The 20,946-nt window shown below is 38.3% G+C and overlaps 1 protein-coding gene across 3 annotated transcripts in view; it reads left to right on the top strand.

Moving 5' to 3' along the window:
• The window catches only part of VWA3B (von Willebrand factor A domain containing 3B), a 204,806-nt gene that overhangs the window by 98,930 nt on the left and 84,930 nt on the right, over window positions 1-20,946 (top strand). For all 3 annotated transcript variants that reach the window (XM_042981227.1, XM_042981228.1, XM_042981229.1), the window contains exons 11-13: window positions 6,091-6,229; window positions 7,363-7,494; window positions 17,644-17,742. In XM_042981227.1, the coding sequence (XP_042837161.1) occupies window positions 6,091-6,229; window positions 7,363-7,494; window positions 17,644-17,742 (370 nt within the window). The remainder of the gene's footprint in view (window positions 1-6,090; window positions 6,230-7,362; window positions 7,495-17,643; window positions 17,743-20,946) is intronic.

Genomic DNA, 20,946 nt, shown 5'->3' with positions numbered 1-20,946 from the left:
ACCCAACTGGCAGTGGGTAACTTAGAACAAGTAATCCTTGTGTCTGGAGTCTTCTGTTTCTTGTTTTGGGGTTGACTTTTGGGGACAGTAGTTTGGACTTCAGGTCTGGGGAAAAAGGATGCTGTTTAAGACACTCCACTTGGTACCTGCCAGATCTATTTGTCCTTCTCCACCCACCAAGTGTTAGGGGTTGTTGGGAACTTCTCTCCTCTTTTCTATTCTCCAGAAGTCTTTGTGGAGAGTTGGTATCATCTCTCCCTTAAATGTATGTAGAATTCACTACTGAAACAATCTGGGTCTGTAGTTTTTCTTTGTAGCAAGGTTTTTAATTATGTATTCCATTTCTTCACATACACATAGAACTGATGTTAGTAATTTATGTTATCTTTATTTTAAGCCTGGTTGGAGATTATCCATTTTATTGATCTTTTCAAAGAACGAGGTTTTGGTATCAGTGGGGTTTTTTTCTCTGTATGGTTTTCTCCTTTTGGTGCCATTGATTTCTACTCTTTATTATTTCCTTCTTTCTCCTTACTTTTAAGTTTCTTAAGATGGATGCTTAGAGATTTGAGAACTTTCTTTCTAATATAAGCATTTAACTTTTCTTGGGGTATTGCTTTAGCTGCCTCTCACATTATGTTGTATTTCATTACATTCACTTAAAAATATTTTGCAAATTTCCCTTATAATTCTTCTTTGAACAAAGGTTATTTAGAAATATGTTGTTTACTTCTCAAGTATTTGTGGATTTTCCTGATAGCTTTTAATTGCACTATGGACGGAGGGATACTGTATGGCTTTAGTTCTTATAAGTTTATTGAGACCTATTTTGTTGCCCAGGATATGAAGAAAAACTACATATTCTGCTTTTGTTGTGTGGAATATACTATAAATATCTCAGTTCAAGTTGATTGATAGAGTTGTTTCAGTCTTCCATATCATTACTGACTTTTTTATTTAAATTGTTCTACAAATTGTTGAGAGAAGAGCACTGAAATCTCTAGCTATAGTTATGGATTTGCCTGTTCTTTTTTCAATTCTGTCATTTTTTCCTTCATGTATTTTGAAGCTATTAGTAGGTGTATGTACAGTTACGGTTGTTATGTCCTCTTGATGAATGAATTCCTTTAATATTATTAAGTGTCCCTTTTTATCTTTGGCAGTATTCCTTTTTCTGAAATCCTTTCTGAAAGGATTTTTCTGAAATCCTTTTGATTTCTGGACAAATCTGCTTTGTCCAGTATCAATAGAGCTGCTCCAGTGTGTTTTTTTTTTAATATATGAAATTTATTGTCAAATTGGTTTCCATACATCACCAGTGCTCATCCCAACAGGTGCCCTCCTCAATACCCATCACCCACCCTCCCCGCCCTCCCACCCCCCATCAACCCTCAGTTCTCGGTTTTTAAGAGTCTCTTATGCTTTGGCTCTCTCCCACTCTAACCTCTTTTTTTTAGCTCCAGTGTGTTTTGATCATTTTTTGCACGGGTTCTCTTTTTTCTATCTTTTTACCTTTACTTGTTTGTGTCTTATATCGAAATAGGTTTCTTAGAATATATATGGGTATTGTTTTCTAAATCCAATCTATCTCGGCCTTTTAACTCCATATTGTTCTCCAAAACAAATAGACAAGGAAACTAAGATAATACATAATACAGGGAGTAAAAAACAAAAACAAAAAACAAAAATAAAACTTCGGAGAAAACCAACATATTAATATTCTCAGAAAGACAGAAAATATTGCCCTCAGAAAGTTGGAAAATACTGTTATACATACATATAGATATTAAGAATTACAAGAGCTCTTCAAAATATGATAGCCAAAACAAATGATTCAATGGGAGAGCTGGAAGATGAAGGCAGTCTCTCAGAAAGCAACACAAGCATCCTGTGGTTGAGGTTAACATACATGTGTACCTACAAATAGATAGCTTATAGACATATATAAAATGAAGGGGAAATCTCACAAAAAATTTCAGAACTGAGAGACATGTAGTTCCAAACTGAAAGAAAGTTGCAAGGAATGTCTAGAAAATGAGTAAAAAGACCTATCCAGCATACATCATCACAAAATTTTAAATATTAGAGATAAAGAAAAAAAATCCTAAAATCTTCCATTTATCCCCTCCCCAACCTCTGGTTGGATTTTTTTTTGGTTTGTTTCTTTTTATCTGTTGGTTCCTTTCACCCATTTTTCCCCACCCTGCCTCTTGGAGTCACCAGTCTTTTTGTTCTCTGAATCTATAAACTTGTTTTTTGTTTTTCTTTTAGATTCCACATATAACAGAGATGATATGGTACTTGTCTTTCTCTGTCTGACTTACCTCACTTAGTGGAATGCCTTCAAGGTCCATCCATGTCATTGAAAATGGCAAGATTTAAATCTTTTTATCGCTGAATGATATTCCACTATATATATATATGTGTGTGTGTATATATATATACACATATATATATATGTATATATATATATATATATGTATATATATTTACCACAATTTCTTTATCCATTCATCTGTCAATGGACACTTAGGTTGTTCCCGTATCTTGGCTATTGTAAATAATACTGTAGTGAACATGGGGCTGCATATATCTTTTCAAGTTAGTGTTTTCTTTTTTGGATAAATACCTGGAAGCAGAATTGCTGCAATGTATGGTAGTCCTATTTTTAATTTTTGAGGAATCTCCATGTTTTCCACAGTGGCTGCACCAATTTACAGTCCCACCAACAGTGTACAAGGGCTCCCTTTTCTCCACATCCTCTCCAACACTTGTTATCTTTTGTCATTTTAATAATAGTCATTTCTAATCTCTACCTTTTAATTGGAGTATTAAGATCATTTCCTTAATGTGATTATTTATTTGGTTGGATTTAAATCTAGATCTTGCTATTTGTTTTTTGTCTTACCTGTTCTTCGTTCTCTTTTTACTCTTTTTCTACCATCTTTTGTTGGAGAGTTTATGATCCCATTTTATTTCTACCTTTGGCTTATAAACTCTACCTCTTTATTTTGTTTTGTTGTATGTGTGACAGCATTAGCATTTACAGTATACATCTTTAAATTACCACAGTCTACCTTCAAATACTATTTCACTTCATCTATATCATAAAAATCTTATAACTTCAATTCCTCTCTTCTGTCTTTTCTATTGTTGTCCTATACTTTTTTTTTTTTTTAAGTAGGTTTCATGCCTAGTGCAGAGCTCAGTGCAGGGCCTGAACTCAGAATCCAGAGATCAAGACCTGAGCTGAGATCAAGAGTTAGATGCTCAACTGACTGAACCACTCGGGCACCCCTATTATTGTCCTACACCATATTTCCACATATGCTATAAACCATAATGTATTGTAAATAATCAATTTTTGTATAAATAGATTTAAAATGAGGGGCGCCTGGGTGGCGCAGTCGGTTAAGCGTCCGACTTCAGCCAGGTCACGATCTCGCGGTCCGTGAGTTCGAGCCCCGCGTCAGGCTCTGGGCTGATGGCTCGGAGCCTGGAGCCTGTTTCCGATTCTGTGTCTCCCTCTCTCTCTGCCCCTCCCCCATTCATGCTCTGTCTCTCTCTGTCCCAAAAATAAATAAAAAACGTTGAAAAAAAAAAATTAAAATGAGAATTAGTGTATTTTGTATTTATCCACATATTTGATATTTCCGTACCTCTTTATTCTTTATATTTATCCCAGTGCAGGTCTGTTGATAATGAATTATTTCAGCTGTTTTAGTCTGAAAAACTCTTTAATTTCCTTTTGTTTTTGGAATATTTTTTGTTTTGCTTTATATAGAATTGTAGGTTTACACTTTATATTTCAGTACTTTAAAAATCTTTCTCCATTATCTTTTGGTGTGTTTGATTTATGGTGAAAAGTCTTCTGTTATTTTTATGTCACCTCTGGATGCTTTTAAGACTTTTTTCTTTATCATTGGATTTCAAATTATATTATGATGTGTATTGGTGGTTTTCTTTTTTTCCATTTTTCTTCTTTTTGGGTTCTTTGAGCTTCTTGTATATATTCATATATTGTTTTATCAAAATTGGAAACATTTGGCCGTATTTTTCCAAATATTTTTCCTGTTTCCCTCTTTCTCCTTTTTCTTAGTTTCTACATATATGTTAGACTCCTTGACATTGTTCCATGAGTTGTTTATTCTCTACTTTTTGTTTTTTCTCTGTTTTCATTTTATTATTTTTATTTATTTTAAAAAATGTTTTTATTTTTGAGAGAGAGAGAGAGAGAGACAGTTTGTGAGCTGGGGAGTGGCAGAGAGAGAGAGAGAGAGAGAGACATAGAATCCAAAGCAGGCTCCAGGCTCTGAGTTGTCAGCACCGAGCCTGATGCAGGGCTTGAAATCTGCAAGCCATGAGATCATGACCTGAGCCAAAGTTGGATGCTTTATAGACTGAGCCACTCAGGCTCCCCAGTTGTTTTCATTTTAAATTGCAATGTCTTTCTTAATGTTCCCTGATCTTTTCTTCTGCTAGTGTCTGATGTCTATTAATACCATGTAGTATATTTTTCATTTTGGTTATTGTGCATCTCTATAAATTCCCTTTTATATTTTCTATTTCTGTCCTCATTTTGCTTATACTTTACCTTGTTGAAAATATGGATTATGTTTATAATAGGCTATGTAACATCCTTTTCTGCTAATTCTATCATTTGTATTATTTTAGGGTCTGTTTCTGTTTATCTGTTTTTCTTCTGGTTGTAGATCATATTTTCCTGCTTCTTTGTATGCCTGATAATTTTTTACTGAAATGCAGACATTTTGAATTTTACATTGTTGGGTGCTGGATTTTGCTGTATTTTAAAATACATGTTCCATGATGCAGTTATGTTCCTTGAAATCACGTGGATCCCTCTGGGGCTTGCTTGTAAGTTATGTTAACATAGGTCCAGGGCAGCCTTTAGTCTGGGGCTAATTTGGTCCTACTACTAAGGCAATACCCTTATGAGGACTCTACTTGATGTCCCATGTATTATGGAGCCTTTCCCACTCAGGTTGTTTGGAAGATGAACTAGCCCTGGGTAAGCTCTGAGGTGCTGATCTAGTTACTCCTTTATGGTGATTTATTCCTTGGTTTTAGTAGTTTCTTCACATGCATGCCCTGATTATTACTTAGCCAAAATCTTTTTTTTAATATTTCTTTTATTGAGAGAGAGAAAGGGAAAGAGAGAGAGCAAGGGAGGGGCAGAGAGAGAGGGAGACCCAGAATCCAAAGCAGGCTCCAGGCTCCGAGCTGTCAGCACAGAGTCTGTGCTGATCTCACAAACCATGAGATCATGACCTGAGCCAAAGCTGGATGCTTAACTGACTGAGCCACCCAGGCGCCCCTACTTAGCCAAAATCTTTAAGGCACTCTCTGCAGATGGCCAGAATGCATTCTTTCTCCTGTTTTCTCTCTCTGTCCATCCCTCCCCACCCCCTCTGCTTCTATGCAGCAACCTCTTCATCAATATTTTGCCCTACAAATTGTAGTTACCTAGGCCTTGGTGAACTCTGAACTCAGTTTCAAGGATTTTTTCCCTCTGCCTTTCCCCTTACCCCAGGTCTCGCCTTGAACTTAATTTACATTCTGTTATGGGAGTCTGAGATCCCATCACAGAAGTAGTCCTTCTCCAACTGCCTGATGCTTAGTTATTATAGGGATCTGGGGTTGCTTGATATTGTCTATAAGCTTCACTGAAGCTTCAGGAATGTGCTGGCATTACTAGCTTGACTGCAGTCAGCAGGGTTAAAAGAACAAATGGTCTGAAGTCACTGAGGGATTGAAACTATCAGATGACAGGAAGTAATTTACTTCTGGCTTTGGGACCCAGTATTGGATTTATTTTTCTGTCCTATTGATTTTCCTAGTTGGGTTTTACATGGATTGATGATGGATAGTGGAGGTGGGGGTGAACAAGGGAGCCAGCTCAAATATAGGATTTTTCACAGGAAACCTTCCAAGTGAGTAATCCACTCACAGAAGATTGTGCATAAACAATATAGTACAGCTTGGCCTCTGTAGATGTATTATTAAGTTCTTAGGAAGACCTGTCATTGCCACAGGCTGTAAAAATTCACTTTCAACCAATTTCCTGCCTAGGATTAAGTGGCTGCAGGATGGAAGTCAAATCCTCTTTGGAAAAGTACGTAATGATTTTGTCTACGTCCTCATTGATACATCTCACTCAATGAAGAGCAAACTGGACTTGGTGAAGGACAAGATCATCCAGTTTATACAGGTTAGATGGAGCTGTCAGGTTCATGGATTTGGGGGGCCTTTGTGTCATGAATGCATCTTTAGCAGCCTTCATCTGCATTGGTTCTGCAAGGTGCACAGGTAAGGTCTGCACTCAGGCATCCACAGGGAAGCCACTTCAGATAAAAGCTCTCTTTTGCCAGTTAGAGATTCATCAGTTCTCCTTTGCAAGCTGACCCTTCCCGTGGCAGGGTCTTCTGTAACAGGTGGGATACTAAGGGAGTTTCAGTGTCTATCGCTCCAGGTTTTCTCTATCCTGAAATCTGTGGTGTGCCCACATCTCCATCGTTTTCCAGATGCTCTTCAGCTTGGCATTTTTATTTTAATTTCCAGTGTTTATTAGGGGTGTTGCATGCATTGGCCCCAGAACTGATGTATGGGAGGAGTGTAGGCTGATGGTTAGGAGCTTCCAATTCTTATTCTACCTGTGCTGTGACCCAAGGCAGACTGCTCTGAGTTGTGTGACCCAAGGCAGACTGCTTCCACTTCCTAACTCCTAGAATGGATATAGCGGTACTGTCACAAATGAGTAGTATTGATGTATTACCACAGAAAATAATTGTGGGGAGTGTTCACAAATACAAAATACAGGTTTTATTTCAATAAACCTCTACTGGAGAAATGTGGGTTGGTGGAAGGCAAATAAAAAGGTATGCAACCAAATGCTAGCCTTAACAAAAAGATGATGGCCAAAATGATGATGGCATTTGGGATTTCTTTTCTTTAAGCAGATTGCATTTAGTTTGTGTATGCAGTATACCATTAATGTCAGTATTAAAGACAACATTTAAGGTCATATTATATATAAACACACACACACATATATATGTGTGTGTATATATATATATATATATATATATATACATATATACATATATACATATATATATACACATATATTCAGACATATATACATTTGTAAAAGCATAATATCCAAACTGTGTATAAATTTTGTTTAAATATTTTCTGAAAAGATTTTCTCTTTTGAATGTAATTTTTAGCTTCCAGATCTGAAAAGAGATTTCATAGTGATTAAAATGTATCAAACTGTGACCTAGCCTAACCTTTTCTTACATCTGAGTGGTGTTTTGGTTAAATAATAATTTTCTCTTACAGGAACAGCTGAAATATAAAAGGAAATTCAATTTTGTACAGTTTGATGCTCAAGCAGTTGCTTGGCAGGAAAAACTTGTTGAAATCAATGAAGATAGTTTGAAAGGGGCTCAGTCCTGGATTAGAAACATCAAGGTAGGAAAGATGGAGACTGGGTCTGGGAGAAGAAGCCTGACTTGATCACCTGCTGAGTTAATTCGTGCCATGGAAATTCTTGAGAAAAAAAGCGTTCTGAGCCCTGAGACAGCAGGGTTTTCACACAGACACTCATTTTGTGTACAATGGTCACATGAATCCAAGCTCATGAGTCACTGTCTTAACATTTAGATAAGCTTCTGTTCACAGCACACCATTTTCAGATATGCCCTTGGCTCTGATCTCACCCCTTTATGAAGACAAATGTCAAAATTTAATTTTTTTTGTACTCAAACATTCATATGTGATCCTCCTGAAACCTCATTATTGTTTCAAATGATATATTGCGGCTATTTTTAACAGTTGACTTCGTTCAAAAGTAATGAACTGGTGGGTGGAAGCACACAGTACAGTGTGACTGGCTAAGACTGAAAGCAAGGAGGGAGAGAGTGGCGGAGGATACAGTGAGAAAGGGAAATCATTTCTTCAGGACTGCCTTTCATTGAAGAACTGCTCTTGGCACTTAGACTACTGGGAAGGAATTGCCTTTCCTTGAATTTTCTCTTATCATGAACTTACCTTCCTTTTTTAAAAAGGTCTTTTTCCAGAACCACAAGCATTCCAGATAGTTGAGATACACTAAAATTGAAACTAAGGGCTCTTCTCAAAAAGTCAAATGTAGATCATAAACATCTTTAAATAGTTCAGTGCCTGAGTGTCCCAGATTTGACAGGAAGCCACAAATGGACATTAACAGAGCTCCTTGAATATCAGGACATACCAGATATGCTGTCATTGGGATATACCAGAGTTCCGTTAGGATTGATTCTTTAAAAATGGGAGAAGGAAGAAATATGTTCTGTAAGAAATTATGATGCCTTAAGATCTTGATCTAACTGGCTATCTTATGCTGGGAAAGAATATTCAATTCACACCCAACTTGATAAATTTCCAGGATTAGCCAGTGAAGTTACTTGGGATACATGTTCCTTCCTTTTATGGACTATAGGTGATTGTTAACTCAGAGCCCATTTATTTATAGTTGGTCATAACAGATATCATATATGCAGTCTCATTAGATTAAAACACTAACAGGTGCTGCTTTTTATAGAAATCACTAATGAATAGAACCAACTACCTGAATGGCTAAAAATATAACTAAAATAATTATTTGTAAAGTATAATTCTGTTATCTTCAAAAATCTTCATTGAGGCTCCCTTGCTTGCTGAATGTGCAAAATTTATTTTCAGGAAAACCACATTTCTCTATATTCTTTTGACTGGTCGGCTCAGGAATCAACCCAATAAATTCAGGATACCACTAGAGCTTCTGAAACTGCCTTGTGCTGGTGTTGGAGCAGTAGTTCCCCAAACAGGCCTAACCAGTCCTGAGGTCAGAGGAGCATAAGCTGGGGCTGAGTCTGCCCAGTAGTTGGGGGTGGGGGTCTGGCCCAAGGCTGGGGGAAGCAAGGAGGGAGCAGGTGCAGAAGAGGCACCAACTTCTGACCATCTTTCCCATGATTCCCAGTCTGGCTTTCTCCTAGCTTTTCTACCATCTTTGCAACAATCCCTGAACAGTGGGATTGTCAACAAGACTATTGAGATAGGGCCTAGAGAGAAGAGTTGTACTGTTTACCATCTGAGCTATATTTCTGCTGCCCAAATGTTGAAGCAGTTTTTTTTGTGTTTTTTTTTTAACTTTTTAATTTGAAATCATTTTGGGCTTATGAAAGAGTTGCACAGATAGTACAGAGGGTGCCTGTAATACCCTTTAGTTAGTTTCCCCTAATGTTAACATCTGACGTAAACATAGTTTAATTGTCAAAACTAAGAAAATCACAGGGGTGCCTGGCTGGCTGAGTTGGTAGAGTATGTGACTCTTGACCTTGGGGTCCTGAGTTTGAGCCCCCGTTAGGCTTAGAGGCATTTTTTAAATGTTTATTTATTTATTTTTGAGAGAGAGAGAGCACAAGCAAGGGAGGGGCAGAGAAACAGGTAGACACGGAATCCAAAGCAGGCTGCAGGCTCTAAGTTGTGAACTATGCTGACAACTTAGAGCCTGACACAGGGCTCAAACCCATGAACCACGAGATCATGACCTGAGCCAAAGTCAGACCCTCAACCAACTGAGCCACCCAGGTGTCCTGACTTAGAGCCTACTTAGAGTAAATAAATAAATAAATAAATAAATAAAATCTATTTAAAGCAAAACAAAACCAAAAACTGAGAAAATGACAATGCCATTATTAACTATATTACAGACTTCATTCAGGGTTCATTAGTCTTTCTACTAGTATTCCTGTTCTGTTCCAAGATCCAATCCAGGGTCCCATATTGCATGTATTTCTTAAAAGTTTTATTTATTTATTTATTTATTTATTTATTTATTTATTTATTATTGAAATATAGTTGACATACAGTTTTATATTAGTTTCAGGTGTAAAATATAGTGATTTGACAATTCTCTACATTACTCAGTGCTCCACACAGTAAGAATAGTCACCATCTGTCACCATACAATACCATTACAGTATTATTGACTATATTCCCTCTGCTGTGTTTTTCATCCCCATGACTTAATTATTTGATACCTGGTAGTTTGTACTTCTTAATCCTGTTCACCTGTTTCACCTGTGCCCCCACATTACGGTTATAGTTGCAGTGTCTTCTCAGTCTCTTCCAGTCTGTAACACATCCTCAGTGATGCCTTGTCTTTCATGACCTTTTGATCATGTGTTTTGCAGAATGTCCTTCAATCTGGTTTCATCTGATGTTTTCTGATGGTTAGATTGGGGTTAGAATACTGCAGAGGTGATGTGTCCTTCTCAGTGCATCATGCTGAGCAGTACATTGTGGTGATACACCTTACTACTAGTGGTGTTAACTTTGGTCTCTTGGGTAAGGTGGCATCTGATAGGTTTCTCCCCTGTAAAACTACTTTTTTTTTCTTTTTATAGATAATACATGTTTTGGAGGAGATAACTTTGAGGCTATGCACATATCCTTTGTGTCTTGAACTTTTACCCACTAATTTTAGCACTCAGTGATGGATCTTCTCTGTAGCACTTATTAATGTGCTGTTCTAATGGTGACTTTCTATTCCCTCTATTCCTTTTACATTTATGTGTTGGAATTCTGTAATGAAGAACTTCCCCTTTCCCCCTCTTATTTATTCATTCAGTCACATATTTATTTCATTATGGACTCATGGATATTTATTTACTGTTTCAGTAATAATTCAATACTATTGTTATTTATTTTGTTACCAAGCTTGTTCCCACTCTGGCCATTGGGAACTCTTTCAGGTTGCCCCCTGTGTTCTTCACATATGCATCTATCTTTTTTTTTTCCTTGAATACTTGTTTATTTTCTGGCACTATAGATATTTCATGATCATCTTATATTTTCCCACCTCAGTCCTGGAGTTTACCACTTCTCCAAGGAACCCTTGTTTCTTTTATTAGAAAGTGGTATTTGAAAACCAAAATCTGGGCACTTAGGTATGCTTATTGCTGCTACTGGACTCACTGCTTCTAGGCTCTCTCAGTGGACAGAGATGGGAAATATATGTATAATAGCCCATCAATCCATAAACATCTATATTCCTGTATCTATTTATCTATATTTTCATTAAAAAAGGAAAATAAGGGACGCCTGTGTGGCTTAGTTGGTTAAGCACCTGACTCTTGATATCGGCCAAGGTCATGATCTAATGGTCATGGGATTGAGCCCTGTGTTGGGCTCCGTGCTGAGTGTGGAGCCTACTTGGAATTCTCTCTCTCCCTTTTTCTCTGTCCTTCCCCCGCTCACACACATTCTTGTACATGTACTCTTTCTCTCAAAAGTAAATAAATAAATGTAAAAAGATAAATAAAACCATGAGTTCATACTAATAACTCTTTACTCCAATCCAGAGCCACAGAAATTATTTGTAAAGAACGTATTTACTTATTTTTAACTTCTTTGACCATGAAAAACCTGGTTTTCGTTATCTGTAATGTGTTTACTTATTTGTTCAACCCTGGTATACATATAGTTTCAGAATTTCTAACCCATACTCTGAGAAAAACACTTATCACCTGGGGTACAGTGTTTACACATAGTTCTTTCTCTCTTTAGCCTTACACTATCCAGTCAAAAAACTGTTTCCTAAAGTTCTTAAAGTCAGGTACTTTTTTACTCAGCTACCTCAGTGTGATTATATCATTCATTATTAATATGTTGACTTCCTCCCTCATCCTAATTGAATTATATTTTAATTTGCACACAGCAAAAGCACTCTTTTTGGTGTATAGATCTATGGATTTTGACAAATGTAGAGAGTCATGTATTTACACCTCTCTGACTGAAGGACTGGTGAAAGGTAGGCCCACCAAAGATCTAGTGGGACCCCCCAAACTCCACAACCCAGACCCTGACACGTAGTCTAGTTCATTGGAAGCAGTGGCAAGAGTAAAGCCATGACTGTCTCAGTCCCTGCCTTACAACTCAGATCCTGTCAAGTGGTCCGTTCTTCCAGCAGCAGCAAGAGCAGCAAAACTCCAGCTGCCCAGTTGCACAACCCAAGTCTGGCAGGCAGTCTGATCCACCAGAAACAATGGCAGCAGTAAAATCCTCAGCCACCCCAGCTTCTATGTCACAACATTGTGGCATGTATGAGCAGTCTGATCTTTGGCAGCAGTGACAGCGGCAATATCCAGACTGTCTTAGACTGCACTCCACACATGGGGTACTGGCAGGGGGTCCCATACAACTGCTGCAGTGGCAGCAGCAAAGTCCTGGGCATTTCTAAAACCAGGTCACCTGTAGATGGTGTGACCAGCCAGCAACAGCAGAGTCCCTGACTGTCCCAGCTTCACAACTGGGCACCAATGAGAAGTCTAATCTTCCAACAACAGCAAAGGTGAATAAACCCTTGTGTCTTCCTGCTCTCAACTCAGTGGCATAAGTAGAGCCAGGTTCAGCAGCTTCTGCTCTTATACCCCAGAAGGTCACCTAGCACCAATAGGCAGCCCCAAAACATGGCTTTTCTGGGCTTCCCACAGACAGCACCAAATAGGAACTGAGTGGGAGACCCAGCAGCGCAAGAGGAACAAAGCAGACCAGAGTAGGATTGCATAGAGTAGAAAATTAAATTGTCATTGGAACTAAAGCCCAAAAAGGTAGGCTAAAATAAATATACTAAACCTGAACAGGGTGACTGCCTGCTAAATAACATTTAAATGGGAATAGTCTCCTAACATAGTGACCAAATTGTCCAGGACATAAAAACCACTCATCATACCATGATCCAAGAAATCCACATTTCAATGAGAAGAGCAAACCACTGATGCCAGTACCAACAGAGCCTCGGAGATCTCTGGGACAGTAAAAAAGATGTAATATTCATGCCATCATAATTCTAGAAAGGGTAGGTGAGTGTGGGACTGAAAATGTATTTAAAAAAAGCAATAGCTAGAAACTCCCCAAATTTGGTGAAAAACATAAAAACTACAATTCAAGAACCTAAGCAAACCCCAGACAGGGTAAAACCAAAGAAATCCATACCACAATACATTATATTTAATCTTCTGAAAAGTAAAGACAAAGAAAAATCCTAAAAACAGCCTAAGAGAAATAATGCATAAGCTATAAAGGAATACAAACTCAAACGGCAGCAGTTTCTCATCTGAAAGTATGAGACCAGAGGGAGGTGGCACAACATTTTTCAAGTGCTGAAAGAAAAGTACTGTAAGCCATGAATTGTCTATCTGGTGAAAATATCCTCCAGGGTTGAAGGAGAAGGAAAATGAAGAGAATTTATTGCTGGGAGACCTACCTTTAAAGAATGGCTACTGGAAACTCTCCAAATAGGAAGAAAGCTTGGACCTTCAGAAATGAAGGAAGAACAGTGGAATGGGTGAATGTAGAAGTAAACATAGGAGAGAATCTGTAACCTCATGAGTTGCTTTAATCATGTTTTATGGTGCAAGCAAAAGTTTAACACCATCTATATATATAATGAATATAGAGGAAATACTTCAGACAATTATATTTTTTAAATGGCTACAGTAAAAGGACCTAAATGGAAGAATAATTTTTACACTTAATTTGAAGTGGTAAATTATCAGTATCATTGGACTGTGATTAGTTACACATATGCTTAAGAAAATACCTAGAGCAACCATGAAGAAAACTACATAAGACAATACACTCAAAAATATTACAAATAATCAGAATAGAACATTAAAAAATGTTCAAATAATCCACAGCAAGGCAAGGAAAAATAAGATAAATGAGAAACAGGAAATACACATAAAAACAAAAATGGGAAGCTTAATTAAATATCAGCAATTACATGTAAATGGTCTAAATATACCAATTACATGACAGAGATTGGAGAGTAGACAAAAACATGATCCAACTCTATGTGGTCTGTAAGAAACTCACTTCAAAAATAACAACATAGGTTGAAAGTAAAAGGATGGAAAAGATATATAAACACTAATTTTTTTTAATCTGGAGTAACTATGTTAATATCACATAAAGTAGACTTTAAAGCAAAGAGAATTGCAAGAGGCTTAACATGATAATAAAAAGATCAATCCAATGAGAAAATAACAATTCTGCCTACACTTGTGGTGAGCATAACATATAAACTTGTCCAATCATTATGTTGTACACCTGAATCTAATGTAACAGTGTGCATCACCTATAATTTACAAAAAAGAAGACAAGAATCCTAAATATGTATGCACCAAACAACAAAGCTTCAAAATACATGGAACAAAATCTGATGGAGTCAAAAGGAATAATGGACAAATCAGCAATTATAGTTGGGGCCTTCAGTACCCCAGTCTTAGCAGTTGATAGCACTACTGAACAGTCAGCAAGGATTTGGAAGAACTGAACAATACCTTCAACTAGCCATATCTAATTAACATTTATAGAATGCTCCACCCAACAACAGAATACATATTCTTTTCAAACAAACATTGGACATTCACGTAAAGAGACATATCTTGAGTCATAAAACAACGCTTAGCAAATTTAAAAGAATTGGTATCACAGAGTATGAAGTCACACAGATGTCTCCTGACCATAGTGGTATCAAACTAGAAATCAATAACAGAAAGACAATATGAAAATCTCAGGACACTTGGGAATTAAAGAACAGGCTTTAAATAATTCACAGATCAGAAAGAATGCCCCAAAGAAAATTTAAAATCTCATAGAACTTAATGAAAATTAAGCAAAATGTGAAAATTTGGGGGGATGAAGCTAACACAGTGCTGGGAAGGAAGTTAATGCACTAAAAGCCTACATTACAAAAGAGGAAATGATTTCAAATCACTGATCTTCATATATCAAGAACCTCTGGTCAGTCTTTTCAAGGATGTTTATATAGCAAACTGCCTGAGAAATTAGAGATAGTGTCTCCTTTCAGGGCAGAAGGTGATGTGTTGATTATCCAGTATAAAGATAATATCTAACTCCAGAGCAAAGGACAAGCATGCTTACAGTCCATTATAGAATATACAGTTTCCTAAGTTCAGGGTCCCTCTCCTTTAACGCAATCTACTGTGTGTACAAGTGTCACTTAGCCTTCTTCACATCACTCTACGGGAATTGGAACTCAGGAAACTGGTGCCAAAAACTGACATTCTGGCTACTGCTATTGCTGTGAGTAGTAAAGTCCTTCGTCAGTGACCCAAGAGTCTTGAATCTTCTGCCAGCATCCATGTTAGTCTGCAAGTAAGGGAAAATAGCAGACGTTTCACAGTTCTTGATGTATATTCACTCAAAAAACGTATAAGCAAACATTTGTAACAGCTTTATTTATAAACACCCAAAATGGGAAATGACGCAGATATCCTTCAATAGGAAAACAATGGATAAACAATTTTACATCCATACATTGATATACTAGTCATCAGTAAAAAGGAACAAACTCTTGATTCATGAAATAACTTGGGTAAATCTTAAATACATTTTGGGAAGTGAAAGAGGCTCGACCCAGGAGGCTACATACTATGGGGAGAAGGTAGAGGTTGGAGTCTAGCTTCCCCACTTGAACTCGGAGGGGTGCAGCATCTCATTACTGCTGGGTGGGTGTGAGCGCTGTTGGGCGGGGAGGGCTTGTTACACTTGGTAAGGATGAGAGTCTTGGCTCACTACTTGGCTTTCTCTGCCACAACCCTGGTAAAAGTATCGGGGCACTTTATTCATTTATCTGACTTGACCTTCTTGGGTCCATGGGTTCATGTCTGTCATTGTTTTAGGAAAACTCTCAGCCATTCCTTTTTTCAAATATTTCTCCTATCCTGTTTCCTTTCTTGTGTTTCCAATTATGCACATGTCAGAATGTTTGATACCATCCCACAGCCCTTTGATGCTCATTTCTGTTTTGATTTTACTCTTTGTATTCATCTGCATTACTGTGTTTTTGATTTTTAGTGTTTCCATTCAACTGTTTCTTAAGGTTTCCATCCCTCTGCTGAAATTACCCATCTGGTCTTTAGTGTTGTTCACCTTTGCCATTAGAAGTTTTAGTGTATTAATCACAGTTATTTTAAATTTTCTTTCAAATCGTTTCAACATCTGTGTCATATCTGAGTTTGTTTCTGGGGAGTGTTTTTGTCTCTTGGTAATATGTTGTTTATTTCTTTTTAGTATGCTTTTTTTGTTTTGTTAAAAGCTGGACTTCACATGTGGTATATAGAGACTGAGATAAATATTATTTATGTCTGGAAATGAGCATACCTTTCTTGTTGAGGGCAGAGGGGTAAAATTAATCCGGAGTTGGGCTACGTTTGAGGTTTGTTACCGTTACCATGTGCACCAGGCCCCTCACATTTTTGTAGTACTTGGGATTAGGGTGGGGGATGATATGCTAGAGACTTGTTTGTCAGTGTCTGCTCCACCCTGTGATTTTGATTTTCCCTTCCTACTGGGCCTCACACTGTAACTCTCTTACCAGTTCCTTGCCAGTCAGTGTTGGTAGGGGAACGGAGGGTGGGTGTTCTCTGAATGAGCCTTACTCTTAGGCAGGCTGGTGTCCCAGAGTCTAGGGAGTGTGTTTTTCTCAGTAGTTCTGAGCCCAGAACCTAGCCCTGTTCCTTTTCCAGGAGTGGAGGGTTTGGAGAACTTCCCCCAGCTCTCCTGGATTTTCACCAGTACCCTAAGGGTAACTCTGTTTGTTGCCCTTCCTCCCCGCCCCCCACCACACACACAGATACATACACACACACATTAGGGCTTTTGTCCCGAGGGTGGGGTGAGATGGAGGAGAAGGGTCCCTGTGTCACTGTTCTCCCCCAGTTCTGCACCATGTGGGAGACATTCTTGAGCACCCTGTGGGCTTTGTGGTGAAAAAGCCTCCAAGAGAGTGCAGATTCCCCTATATTTGTGGCCTGTGGACCTTTACCTTCTCACCAGTATATACCTGGCTAACCTCTACCAGTTCACCAGTCACCCCAGCCAACCTCTTCTTACTAGTGTCTGCCGCATCTCACCCCAGAAGCCAGTGCTTGCATCTCGCCAGTCTCTGCACATGCCTGTCTGTCCTCACATTTAGGGCAAGTTGATTGCCCTGTGACCTAAGCACTCTAATGAGCCTAACAAAAGGCATTTACTTGCTGTTTGTCTGGCTCCTTTTTGTTACAAGGCTGGCAGTGGCATTCTTTCCAATGCTCTACATCCTTGAGCAGAAACTGCAGGGGTTTTAAAAACTTAACAGTTTCTTTGCTGTACCCCAGATTGCTGATGTTAACACACTCATGTTTGAATAAATCCTGGTTTGCCCTGCCAGGCTTATATTCAGACTGTATGTTTAAGCTGTGTTGACAGCCGAATGAACAGTAACTGAGTTAGTTACACAAAGATAAAGTTGCATTAAGAACTCTGTCGTCAGGACAGGAAATCCATAGTCCTGGCTTCTAGCTGTCCTGGAATTGTCTGGATAGAGGCTTTTATAGAACACCCAGGGATTTGGCTCCTTGGAATTCCTGGGCTTAAATTATTATCTCGATATAATTTTATCTTTTATTTTGCAAGTACTTTTCTATCTTTTTTTGGAAGCAGAAAATAACTTGTTTGTGAGATCTGTTTTGAGACTCAAGTATGTGCTTGGTATCTTTCTCTCTCTCTCTCTCTCTCTCTCTGTTATAGATTGGAAGTTCCACAAACACCCTAAATGCTCTGCAAATTGCTTTCGCTGATGAAGAAACACAAGTAATCTACCTTTTGACAGATGGGAGACCTGATCAGGTACTTACCAAAGTTGGGGACACAGACAGATTCACCAGTACCCTTTGAATGCTGAGAATGAGTTTGAGGGACTTTTATAACTGCCATTGAAAAGCTGTTGAGAGATGGTTCCTTGGCTTAGGGACCCAGAACTGAGGTGAGAAAATACACTGAGGAATTCTTTTGTCTGCTGAAATGCAGAGGAGAATTTATGTGACAGCAAATGTTGTCTGGTTAATGCACCACACACCCACAGGCCTGGAGACCAAACCCATGAAAGGAGATATCCACCTTCCACTGAGGACTGGTTTATGTTTTATTACAAACTAAGAGTAAGGAGATTCTTTTTTATTTATTTTTTCCTTCGGGGACTCCAAATCTAAACATGTCACTGCACAATGTCCTTGGTTTTACCCCTAATTTTAACTTAGTAATCACTTAAACAAAAGCATGCCTTTCTAGTGAAATGTTCTTTGTTTTGCTTAGCCTGACTGGAAAATATTTGAAAAGTTTTAGTGGAGTCTGTTCATCTTCTTTTGAGCTTTGTGAATGAAAGACTAATGCTCTGGGCATTAAATAAACATACGGATTTGCAGGCCAGTACAATGTAAATTAACCGCTGAAGTGAATTAGTATCAACTTTCATCCTTCATTGTGAGGTGTTTGCATGTGAAGAGTGCTAGGCAAATACTGTAAAATATCCTACGTCAAATGGTCCAGGGCTTAAATAGTAAAGCAACTGGATTTTATCACAGCATTAGATTTATGGCAGAGAAGTTATATGTAAAGTGAAATTTTATTTTGAATGATTTTCCAATCAACTTCACTATGCTTTCTGTTTAAAAGCAATTTATTGTGCTTTGCTTATGCTCCATGTGTGGTGCCAAGGTTTGAGGCTACAATGATGAATAACATCTTACCCCTGCCTTAGGGGCACTTACACTTTGGAGGATGTGCTGGACATGTATGGTTAACTGTGATATGACACAGGGTGTGGGGTTGTTTGTGCTGTGAGATGTCTGGGAGCTGAGTGATGAATTCTGCTGTACAAGATGGAGAGAAGGCTGGGAAAGAGTCCACTGAGGAGGGGGCATTTGAGCTCTGTCTGGAAAGAGGAGAAGTAATTTCCTTTTAAATTATTTTTTTATGTTTATTGACTTTTGAGAGAGAGAGAAAGAGAGAGAGAGAGAGAGAGAGAGAGAGAGAGAGAGAGAGAGCTGGGTAGGGACAGGGAGAGAGGGAGACACAGAATCTGAAGCAGGCTCCAGGCTCTGAGCCGTCAGCACAGAGCCTGATGTGGGACTTAAACTCACAAACTGCGAGATCATGACCTGAGCAGAAGTCAGATGCTTAACCAACTGAGCCACCCAGACACCCCAGGAGAAGGAATTTTCTAAATAGAGATTATTGGTGTCTTGGGCAGAAGGAACAGAAGTGTGGAAGTATGTGGGCTACCCAGAGAAACAATCTGAGAGCAAGGGCAATGACAGAAGAGTGTCAGGGCTGAGGCTGGAAAGTTTGGTTGAGGAAGATTATGAAGGTCCTTGACGGCCACCTGGAAAGAGTGAGTGGGTTTTACCACAGTAGGGGCTGTAGTGGGGCAGGTGGTCCCATTCACCTGTACTTCAGAAATGTGCCTCAACAGTGCGAGGGAAAGACTAAATCTAGATGGGAGCTGGTGAGGGCCCACCTCAGGTAGGAAACAGAAGTGGGGAGGAGAGGACTCTCCTCAGAGATGAGATAATAGAAGTAGCATCAAAGGATGTGGGGACCAGTTTGGGAGCAGAGGAGGATGGAGTGAGGAGAAGATAGGACCGAGAGAGAAAGGCATCATGATTACTGATATCTGGTTTATAATGATTATGTTAGTAACTGATTTAAATTTAAATTTAAAGAAGAAGGAAGCTTGGGAGTTGCTGATGGAGGAAGCTGAGTTTGAGCACCTGTAGTCCATGGATGTCCAGAAGCCTCTAAAAATATGGGGCTGGTGTTTGAGGAATATGGGGGCTAGAGATTATGATTTGAAGGTTATCTGGACAAGGGGTCTTTTCTTTTTTAATAAACTCTTGCTGATTTTACTCTTTGCACTATAGGCAATTTAGAAAATATAGATAAGAATATAAGCATAAAAAAGAAAATTTAACTCAGTCATAATTCAATTTTGTTTTGCTTTGTTTCATCTAATATATGCATTTATAACTTCTACCTTGGAAATTAATTTTGTTTATTTCATTTTGAATAGTAATGAGTGTAGTGTAATAGTATACCATTCACATGGTATTACAAAGGTATACAAAGATATACCTAGTTACAAAGGTATAAAGGGCATGCAGAGAAAATTCTCCTTCCTACCTCCTGTTCACTAGCTAAGAGGCAATGTATGTTACCAATTTCTTGTATCTTCTTTCAGGGATTGTTATGCAAGCAGAAGTGTATTTATATATACTCCCTTTCATAAATATATAAATGATAGTGTATTCTGCACCTTCATATAAAACAATATACCTTGGAAATTGCTTACTATCATTTCATAAAGAGCTTCCTCATTTTTTATAGGTGCCTAGTATTCCATCACATGGCTAAGTTATTTAGCCATGTGTCCTGGAGATGGACATTGAAGTTGTTTTCAGTCTATTTTATTATTATATTATTCAGTGCTTCTGTTATACACGATGCTGCAAAAGTAACTATTCACATGTGTTTTGCAGATGTATAGCTATAGCATAAATTCTGAACAGTAGACTCAGTACAAAGGTATATGTTTTGATAGATACTTCCAAATATCCCCCAGAGAGGATGGACCAAGTAACACTCCTGCTAGCAGCATATTGGGAAGGATTCTTGTCCTATGGTCCACCATCTTGGGAAGGAATCTTGACCTACAGTCTATCATTACTTCTGAGAGTCTGGAATCTTCCGAGAGTATATGCAGAATGTCCTTGTACATTTCTCTGGGGAGAAGATCTCTCGGTTTCATCAGAGGGTCTCTGGACCACTTAAAGATGAAGGACTAAGGATATGGATGATAATTGGAATTAGAAATATACCGGCGACCCAAATAGTAATTTATAAACTCCTAGTTAGGCATTTTATGTTCATATCTGCCTTTTCCTCACATGCAGTCTATTTCTCTTGCATTATCCCTCAGATTCTCTCAAAAAAGCAAACGAATATTTGATATTCATGTTCTGTGTAGAGGACATTAAGATGTATCACACAATCTCA

Source organism: Panthera tigris, chromosome A3 (genome assembly GCF_018350195.1).
Source record: "Panthera tigris isolate Pti1 chromosome A3, P.tigris_Pti1_mat1.1, whole genome shotgun sequence".
In the NCBI taxonomy this organism is placed as follows: Eukaryota; Metazoa; Chordata; class Mammalia; order Carnivora; family Felidae; genus Panthera; species Panthera tigris.
This window is presented reverse-complemented; position numbering and strand designations above follow the sequence as displayed.